Source organism: Egretta garzetta, unplaced genomic scaffold (assembly GCF_000687185.1).
Source record: "Egretta garzetta isolate BGI_Z169 unplaced genomic scaffold, ASM68718v1 scaffold43, whole genome shotgun sequence".
Classification (NCBI taxonomy): domain Eukaryota; kingdom Metazoa; phylum Chordata; class Aves; order Pelecaniformes; family Ardeidae; genus Egretta; species Egretta garzetta.
This window is the reverse complement of record NW_009259047.1, coordinates 131,850-141,444: the sequence shown is the minus strand read 5'-3', so window position 1 is coordinate 141,444 and position 9,595 is coordinate 131,850. Positions and strand designations below refer to the sequence as shown.

Below are 9,595 nucleotides of genomic sequence, written 5' to 3'. Positions count from 1 at the left end.
CACAGCGCAGCTGCCCTGATTCTGACCATGAAATTCCAGGATTTCCAAGGATCCAGAAATCTCAGAAGAATGGCTTAAGTCCTCATATGTTATCAGAAGAAAATTTTCAGGTAGAAAAAGAGGATAAATTCAAGGAAAATTGCATAGAGGCTAGATAATAGGAAAACAAACAAAAAAACCCCAAAGGCTAATAGCAGAGAACTGTTACAAAAAAAAAATGAGTATTAGAGCAACAGAAAAGGAAAAGAGGCTAATAGCAGAGAACTGTTACAAAAAAAAAAAAAATTAGTATTAGAGCAACAGAAAAGGAAAAAACACAGATGAGAATACATTAATACAAGCAAAACCAACATAACACTGAAAGCAAAATGCATGACAACACAAGAAGTTCTTGTCCACTACAGATATAAATACCCTCCCAAAATGACTTTTAACATCATTGTCAAAGAGGCAGACATCACTAGCACAGGGATGAATCATCACAGCTAGTACAGTAAACTATCAATCCTTTCTTTAAAGGACTTTTTTGCTTTTCTGCTACTATGCTGCTATCATGCAAAGGTCCAAAGCAGAACTTGATACATAATGGTTATTTAAACACCAACAATACTTTGTGCCACCCTTAGTCCTCCATTGCAGACAATAGCCCACAAGTTTTCTCAAATAAGGAATCAGCGTGTATTGTGTCACCTAACAGTAATAGTGATAAGGAAACTGCTGCAGGTACCATAAGTATGAAAGAAAGGGGATTGTAAGTTGGTGAGTGATAGGAAGACGTTCAAGGGATAGTCTCCCAATCACAGCTTCTGAAACTGCAAGTCAGATGTGCAACTGTAACCAATCAAATTAATGGAGATCAGAAAGGATCCCCAACAAAGTGGGCGAATAAAAACCTAGCAAACTCTCATTTCAGTGAGTATATGTGAATATTTCAAATAAAAACTTACTTCATCTCCCTCTTCAATTAATGCCTGTATTGTACTAAAGAGAGATCCATAAGCTCCCACGGTCACCAGGATCTCTGTGAGAGGATCAATCTCTCTTCCACAAACTCTCTCGTACACTTGAGACAAGGCTTTCACCAGCGATGGATGTCCCTGTTTAAAGCAAACAAATGCAACTGATCCGTGTGTTCTTGACAATGTACAAAGCCTACGTTTGTTTTTTTCCCACGTATATCAAAATAATACATTTTGAAATAGAAAAATACGAGATGAGCCCTCAGAGTTGGTGACTTGTTAACAGGTAAAATGTTTTAAAGTTTTTGCACCTTAGGGAAAAAACGTGGTCTCAATTTATTCCTATCTAGTAGGAAATTTTTTGTATATTCAATGCTTTTAAACTTCTATCTTATTATCACATCTCAGGATAGCTCCAGGTAGTTTATAGAAGCACTAGGACAAGAGACAGCAGGAGAGAAAGGAATACTCTGACACCAATTCATCCTCACCCCCTGTAGTGTCTCTTCCCCACCTGTCCATATTTCCATCTGAAGCGCCTTCTGTTTCTTTCCTTATCTTTCAACTAAAAATTATTTGGTGCAAGGGAAATATTTTTATTCTGTTTATATACTGCTGATAAACAGCACTTGTGATCAGAATGATCATTTATATAATCATATCCCAAATCTCTGAGCACCATTCACCATTTGTGTCCTCTACAGGGATATGGCGATTAACGTACTCTTCTCAAAATGTGCAAAGAACAAGAAAACAAGCGTGCAACAAAGCTCATATACAATATGGAAATAAGAAGTTGCAATTCTGTTCACTCAGGAAGACTACACATTTCCTGCTGTGAAAATCTTTTTTTTTTTTCTTTTTGGATCCTTGGTAGAAAGGAAAGTTCCATGAGAAAATGCAACTATGTAACAAAAATCCTTCTCTAAAATACTGAACATTGTACCTCTCCTCACAAGGCATAAAATCATGAACCCTTCTGTAAACAAGAACATTACCATAAATTAAGGCTTACAAGTCATCGCTGGTTCAAACGACAGCCATTTCTTGCCACAAGTGTGTCAGCTAACCAGGAAAGCCGCCCCAAGTCACGTTTGGTCACGCTACAGGCCATAGCCCTACAGTCAAAGAGAGGTCCAAGCGCTGCAGAGAGCTGAGACGTCGTCTCAATTATCAGATGGGGGTGCATCATTCATGCTCATCCCTCCCATATTTGCTACCACAAAAATTGGTGCTCAAAAACCTTAGAAGCGCAGAAGTTTGTAGAGAAAGTGCAAAGGCTGAAAATGGGAATATTGGTAAGAATTCTCCTTTAATAACTATCTACAGTGTATTATATCTGCAAACATTCATAGTTATCATATGAATTATCAAACTATTTGGAAATAAAGAACAAAGCAAAAGTAGTACATATTGAGTAATCGCATGCATTGGCAAAAATTACATTTGTGCTTGATTCGTAAATTATTTCAGAGAATTAGTCTGTGAATATTTGCCAGAAGGTAGACTGGAGCCCATTCTCTCTGTAGCCTTTCCCCCTGTGCCAAGGCTCCTTCAAAGCCCGGTCTGCCTGGTGAACGATGACTTTCCAGGTACCTTATTGTGGCTGATGAACATACTAATGCTTAGCCCAGAAGTTCACTAAATCCCACCCATCTTTTGTGTGTGTCTGCCACTAAACAATTGCTTTATACTTTCAAGTTATACGTGTATATATATATTTTTTCTTTTTCTACTTGAAGAGACTCTGCACACAACCAGAGGTGATTAAACAAAGTGACCCAAAGAAAGATAGCAATGAGGCTACATTCACTGGGGAATATTTTTTTTTTTGCCAGGAACTTGTCTCAGTGCCCTACTAGACCTTAAAGGCCCTGACCAGCCTTACCTAGGGCCTCTATCCAGAGCTGTGCCCCTGGTCCAGGGGCTCCATTTAAGTGCTGTGCAGCAGGGTTGCTGATCTCCAATTCAGTTACAGCCATGCTTGTACCTGGCCATAGACCCTGTTGATCCCAGCCCTACCTGTAGACGGATTCTGTGGCTTGACCTTAGACCTGCCTTGTCACACCAGACCTGCCCAGTCATCACTGGGTTACGCCTAACCATAGTTAGCATTGCCAGGCCTGACCTGTGGATTGACTTCCTGGCTTGACCTCAGGCCCACCTCATCCCCACAAGCTTGCCTGGTGATCTGGGCTGACCTCAGCCACCACCTCTGGGCCCGCCTTGCTCAGGTACTCTGACACCCAGCTGGTGAGGCCTCCATCCCACTCGCTGCAGTAGCTTCTCCTTTAGGGAGCTGCTGGCCACTGCTGCTCCCTGTCAGTTCTCGTGCATGCAGGTTCTCAGAGAATAGGCAAAAAGTTATGTTGGAATATATACACCACGATGCCACAACTATCAAAGCAATTGCTGGTCTACCAGTCTATACAATGTTGCATACCATGGTCATCTAGAAAAATATTAGATAGACTCCTGTGGGTCTTGAGGCAATCCTGACACATGGTTCTCAGCTGGGCAATATGGTTCACCTTTACCACAAAATATAAGAAAGTCAAACCAAACAAGGAAGCAGTCATACTAAAATATCCCGCCCTGGACAATGATAAATGCCACACACATCCAGCTCGAGACATAAACTCTACAAGCCAACTTACAGAATGGGTAGTGACTATCTTCCAGGGGCAAAAACTTACTGTTTTCATCACTTCCTACTCTCCAGTGAAATCTACTAAATGTTATGGATGAATCTTTTCTTGATCCTAGAGGTGCTGTCTCAACTGGTAGCAAGTATTTCTTTCTCATCCTACCATTACCCTATCTGATTCATGTTTACACTGACCAAAATCGGAGGTCAATGTATAATTTACACTTTAAACTGTGAATTGACTCTTCAAAGACAATCTACCCCACGTGTGGGCTACCATTTTGCTCTTGCTGAAGGATTCTGCCTTGAAGAAGCCTACACAGAGGATGTTCATTAGTAACAGATAAGGCTACTAGATCAACTTAATTTGGGACATAACAGTATGACCTACAGATAAAACTAATTTAAAGCAAAGTCAATTTTTTTCCCTGTGGCACATCCTCCATTGAACCTGGATCCTCAAGTTCCACAGTACTTACGAAACCTCGTGTGTACTGGTTCAGTCTGTCAACTGCCGCTGCCTTTGCCAGCTCTTCTTTAACATAGCTGGGAGGGGATATATCAGGAAGGCCTTGGCCAAGATTAACAATTGAGGGATCTGCTGCCACCTTTGTAAATTCAACCCTAAAGGGAGAAAACATCTTAAGGTTAACATACCAGGTAAAATTACCTTTTCCTTCATTACCATTAAAAGGCAAAAAAAGTATTTCACTTCGCCAAATTCACAGCAGTGGAAACAGGTTTAAGTAGAGTGCTCAGATGGAGAGGTGGGGGCTGGAGCAATGGTAAGTAACCACAGGAGTCAGTGGGAACCCAATAAAAGGTTGACTTTCTGCATCCACAGAGTAACAGTTCTGCCAGCAGAACTATGCTCAGATGCGTGCACACACACAAACACACAGTAACTCTGGATATGGGCAGAAGTGGAACACTACCCTCTTTGCAAAATGAAGTAGACCTAATTAGAATGGGCACATTAAATGATTTAAAGGCTACATTCTATCACGTGAAGGTGTCATTTAAACTACACAGTCACCTCAGAGTGCTATAAATATTTTTTTGTGTGATTTTAGGCAACAGACTGTTTCAGGCTATTCATTAACTGTTCCTAGTAACCTGCCAGATACAAGCGTTAGGATTCTTGAATAATTTGTCTTTTCCTCCTCTCACAGGCAAGCTTTGCATTTTACCCTTTTCTCACTACCTAACATGATTTAATTAAAAAAAGCAACTAATAAAAAAACCCCCCAAAATCCCACATAGCATCACAGTTCTGTCAAAAATTAATACAAATTGCTAAAAATTACTTTGAGGCTGGATAACCAAAACACTTTGTGTATATATACACACACATATATACGTACAACTAATGTAAACCCAAAATAGTGTTTTCACCAACTATCAAAATCCCGTATTTACCAGTGATGGCAATATTGCTTTGAGACCAATGTAATACTTAGAAGAAATTGCATGAAAAATAATGAGCTAAGTTATAAAGACAAGTATAATGGCTTTCAAAAGAAATCTGACTCATTTGGTAAACACAAATCAAATGTAATTGAAAAACATTACTCAACAAAATTAACATTTAAATTTAAAAGTCAGCTATACATGCCCGAGAGTTACACTTGTCTTGTGTGATTGACTAGAAGAGAAGCCCAATCCTAATATTTAAAGCTGAAGAATAAGAATTAATTCACAGCTTTAATAGAATTTGGTTCACTGCTTCTAAGCAGGTGCCAAATATATTTCAGCAGAAATAGCAAGTACTATGTACCTTCTTACTGGCAATAATTATCAATTTGGAAAGAAAAATATATTGGCCAAAGACATTTTCTGAAATTTGCAGATATTTTCCTTTTACTTACCATACATTGCCATCAATGCCTTCAATTCGTCTTGTGTTTTTGTGTCTGAAGGCCATTGTCTGCAAGATCAAAATACACAGACAGAAGGGTTTTGTTAAGGAAGAGAAAGTACTATATTGTTGGATTCTGCATGACAAACCCTCCTTCATGCTTTCTCAAATATACCATTGCCAGCTGAATTCAGTAGTTACACAAAATTATAGACATGTTCTTTCATGAAAGTTTCTATAATAGCTTCAATTCAGACTAACAAGAAAATACACAAAAACGTCCTGAATTCTCATTCACCATTATCTAAAGTCACTGGACATCAGCAAGGATTGAGCAGGGGCATAAAGCTCAATAGCTTTAGAAGATGACATAAAAAGAAAAAAATAGAGTACATAACATTCTTTTTCTTCTCTATGATATACTAACAACTTAAAGTCTCTGTTATTTCTAGCCCAATTCCTGCTCAATCCAGTTTGGACAGTTTAGAAAGTGTGCATTTTCTACGTAATCTTATTTGTTAAATTGATGGGTAAGAGGAAAATAGCAGAGACATCTCCTATTTTCATCCAGACTTTTGAAACTTTGAAGTATTTACTTACAACACAGCAAAACCACATTAGAACATGTTTTTGTTGTATATTCAGAACTTCAGTTAAGCTCTTGGAAAACTGCTTTAGAATAGACTTTCAATGAGTACTCTCTATAAAGGCAGAGAAAAACTTATTGGTGGTTCTGGTATTTTTAAGCTAAAAAGAGAAAAGATGGATGGAAAAAAACCCCAAGATTTATTTCTATGTGTAAACAAAAAAAGTGCAAGTCCATTTCTATCTTTGTAAAACAGCTTGATATTGGAAAAAGATAACATAGGAATTGCATAGTCCCTCAGTATTCCAGACACTCCTGTTTCTTTGAGTCAGACTACTGATTTTAGTGACTTTTACCAATGCTAGCTATTGTTATTGTCTGAAAGATTCAAAAAACATACTCTAGCTACCATGCTCTGAGAAGAAAGTGTCTGCGTTACCATTCCACTCCAAGTTTCAACTTTGAATCAATGGGAATGACTCACAGTAGAAATATTATGCAGGTACATGTTTGCACTCAACCTGTTTACAGTAATAAAGCTACCATATACGTAATGATTTGAAGAATGGGAAGCTATAAAATTAAACAGATACTTCTCTGCTCCTATGTCTTCTCTACAGATCTGACCTCATCTATGAGACAGAAACACCAGCGGAATCAAGCACAAGACACCTTTTATTTGTCCTCAGGAAGAAAACCATTAAGATAACTAGACAGCCAAAGTTGTACTTTTGACACAGAACACAACATACACAAGAAGGAGTTCTGACTAGGTAATCTGTACTGCATCTATTTAAAACCATACATATGGTTTAGAAGATTAATCCAATTTTACAGTGTATGTCTTGGTAAACGTGATTAATATTTGACTGTACTCTATAAATACAGATAACACAGGTACTACTTAGACTGAGACACACACACACATCTTTTTTCACATGTTAGACTACTTCTCATACTACAAGGAATAAGTCTCACCTTGCACCTTTCCAGTTAATAATGAGAATTCTGTATGCTGCCATGGGTAAATTTGTTCCATTGACCAGCTCTTCTTGAAATTGTTTCAATTTGATAAAAGCTAAAGGCCTATCAACTGCAGACTTTTATCATTAACTATAATGTAAATCTTAACTACATTAAGTGACCTCCCCTACCTAAAAATATATTGACAAGTAAAATAAGCCTTTACCTTACAGCTCTCATACTATTTTAAGTTTAAATATGTAATGAGTCAAGCCTTCCTATTTATTTTTTCTTGTGCCTTGAAACTAGTTTTAAAACAGAATAGTTGGACCTGCATTAGTTTTCAGGTTTTCACAGATTCAGTGTTCGGGTCCACCTTATTACTTTGAGAAGGCCAACCAATTAACTAGACATTTTTGAATGATACCTTAAGTAGCATTCTCTCTTCCAGAAGGTCATGAGAATTCTTAAGACTCTTTTTGTTTAGCCAGCTTTGTCATCACTTGATAATCTTCAAGCCATTTCTAGGTGCAAGGCTAGGATTTCCATGAGTTTAAGATCAGTGTTAAGCAGAAGTATGTCCTCACCAAGCTCTAACTCCAACCTCCTGCTTTCCCTAACACTTTTATCAGGGAAAGCACCTGACAGAGTCAGGTGCTGCTCGTATTTATCTTTCTTCCTAATACAAAGGAACTTGTGATAAAATTGAATGGCAATATGTTTAATAATGATAGAAGCACATACTTTTACATGGTGCATAATTTAACTGTGGAATTCAATGTCAAAAACTACAACTGAAGCCAAGATCTTAAGAAAATTAAAAAAAAAATAAAAAAAGAGGATTGGATTTCAGCATGTTTATAGTGAGAATATCCAGCTCCATTAAATAGAATACAAATACTGACAGCATACAAAAAACTGACTCAAGCAAAAGCTGACCTTCAAAGTGGCTTCTCCCGGCACGCTAGAAGAAACTTCTCATGTGGAAAAAATATGCTACATCTGTCCAGTAATGCTCTGAACATCTGTTTTGAAGGACTTGACATGTGCCTTGGTGGACCCCAGTTGCTGACTAGATGAACACCCATTCTGACCTGGGAACACAATTTACATTCCAGTATTCTATATGCAACGCAGAGTGTGACCTCTAACCACCTACCACGCTGCAAAGCTCTGTTTTCTCCCAACAAAACTGGAAGACTTAAAACAAAGTTACACAATCTTACAAGCAGTTAAGCTGGGAAATTGAGAAGATTCTGTATAAAATTAAGTTTGAGGTAGTTATCTACCCCTTGTTATTGCAGCATCAAGAAGCACCACTATTCTCATGTCATTAAAGGAAAACTGAGATACAAAGAAATTAATTGACTTGCCAAAAGTCTGTGATAAAGCTGGGACTGAACCTGTCTTCTGTATCTCAAGATCTAGTGTCCTAACAACCAGGCAATCCTGGCTTGACATGTGCTAGATGTGACTTTAAAGACTGAAAAGGATACACAAAGCAATAAATGCAAAATTCTGTTATGCTAGTGTGGTTAAATATTTGACTGATTCAAATACCTTATTTTGTTCTTGATATTAAATGTTTGGATCAATGTAACAAGAAATAAAGAAAACATAGCTACTGCATAGATATTAACAACATTGCAAAATTAGTGAGTCTCTAAAATATTGCACAAAATAGTTTTGTCTATGAAGCTGAAGAAGTACTTACTGCAGGGGCTGAAAGTTTGATGGATCTGGAAAACAAATCTGTTCGTAGTTGGTATGCTTTAACACCACGGCAACAGAAGCTTCGTGAAGCAAAAAGCATGCCTGCATAATAAATAAGTGACCTGAAAAAAACTTAGATTCCAGGAATGAGTTTCTATACATCACTAAGCAATTTTAGAAGATAAGATCCCCTTCTCTTCCCTTTAGTGATTTTGTTTCATTGAAATAAGTTTTAGTCAATTATTACCTTACCACATTTGTAAGCACAGAGGATGAAACTTCTTAACTGACAGGGCTGCAAAATGCTTCTGTCATCTAGAAGGAAGGTTTCGTCTATTTGACAGCACTGATCTTCTTCTCCTTGAATGACAATTAAGACTAAATGCAATTCAAGGTTCAAAGGCTCTGTTAGAATTGCTGGGGAAATGTGTTTGTGTAATTAAAATTGCTATTCCCAATTTAGACAGAATACAAAAAGAGCCAAATTTTTTAAAAGTCACACAGCTTTAAAACTGGTCTTCATTTTCAAGTGTTTCAAATCAGGTATTCCGAAACAAATAATTAAGATCACCAGTCACACTGGAGAGGCAGGCCTACACACTTTATGTAACTATACTAAGTTTTGCCACAGTGACTTGGCAAACATCAGTATCTACCACGGCAGAAAACAGACAGCTAGAAAGGACATTCTGTGTCGAGCAACAGATCATTCACCGACTAGAGAAAATTTGCCCTGTTAATCAATAACTGTAAAAAAGAAGGAAGAGCTGGAACTTCAGGCAACTACTTCCAGAATGTATTTTTATTTATATATACATATATATATATATATATAGGATGACATTGGCAAAATGACTGGTATGTGCAAG

The 9,595-nt window shown here is 37.6% G+C and overlaps 1 protein-coding gene across 1 annotated transcript in view; it reads right to left on the bottom strand.

Moving 5' to 3' along the window:
* Positions 1–8,859, bottom strand: part of KYAT3 (kynurenine aminotransferase 3) — a 20,527-nt gene extending 11,668 nt beyond the window's left edge. Inside the window, exons 1-4 of the mRNA XM_009635099.2 lie at positions 8,728–8,859; positions 5,475–5,533; positions 4,086–4,230; positions 948–1,097 (exon numbers count right to left, since the gene is read on the bottom strand). Coding sequence (XP_009633394.1) covers positions 948–1,097; positions 4,086–4,230; positions 5,475–5,533; positions 8,728–8,826 — 453 coding nt within the window. The 5' untranslated portion in view covers positions 8,827–8,859. The remainder of the gene's footprint in view (positions 1–947; positions 1,098–4,085; positions 4,231–5,474; positions 5,534–8,727) is intronic.
* Between the last annotated feature and the right edge of the window lie 736 nt (positions 8,860–9,595).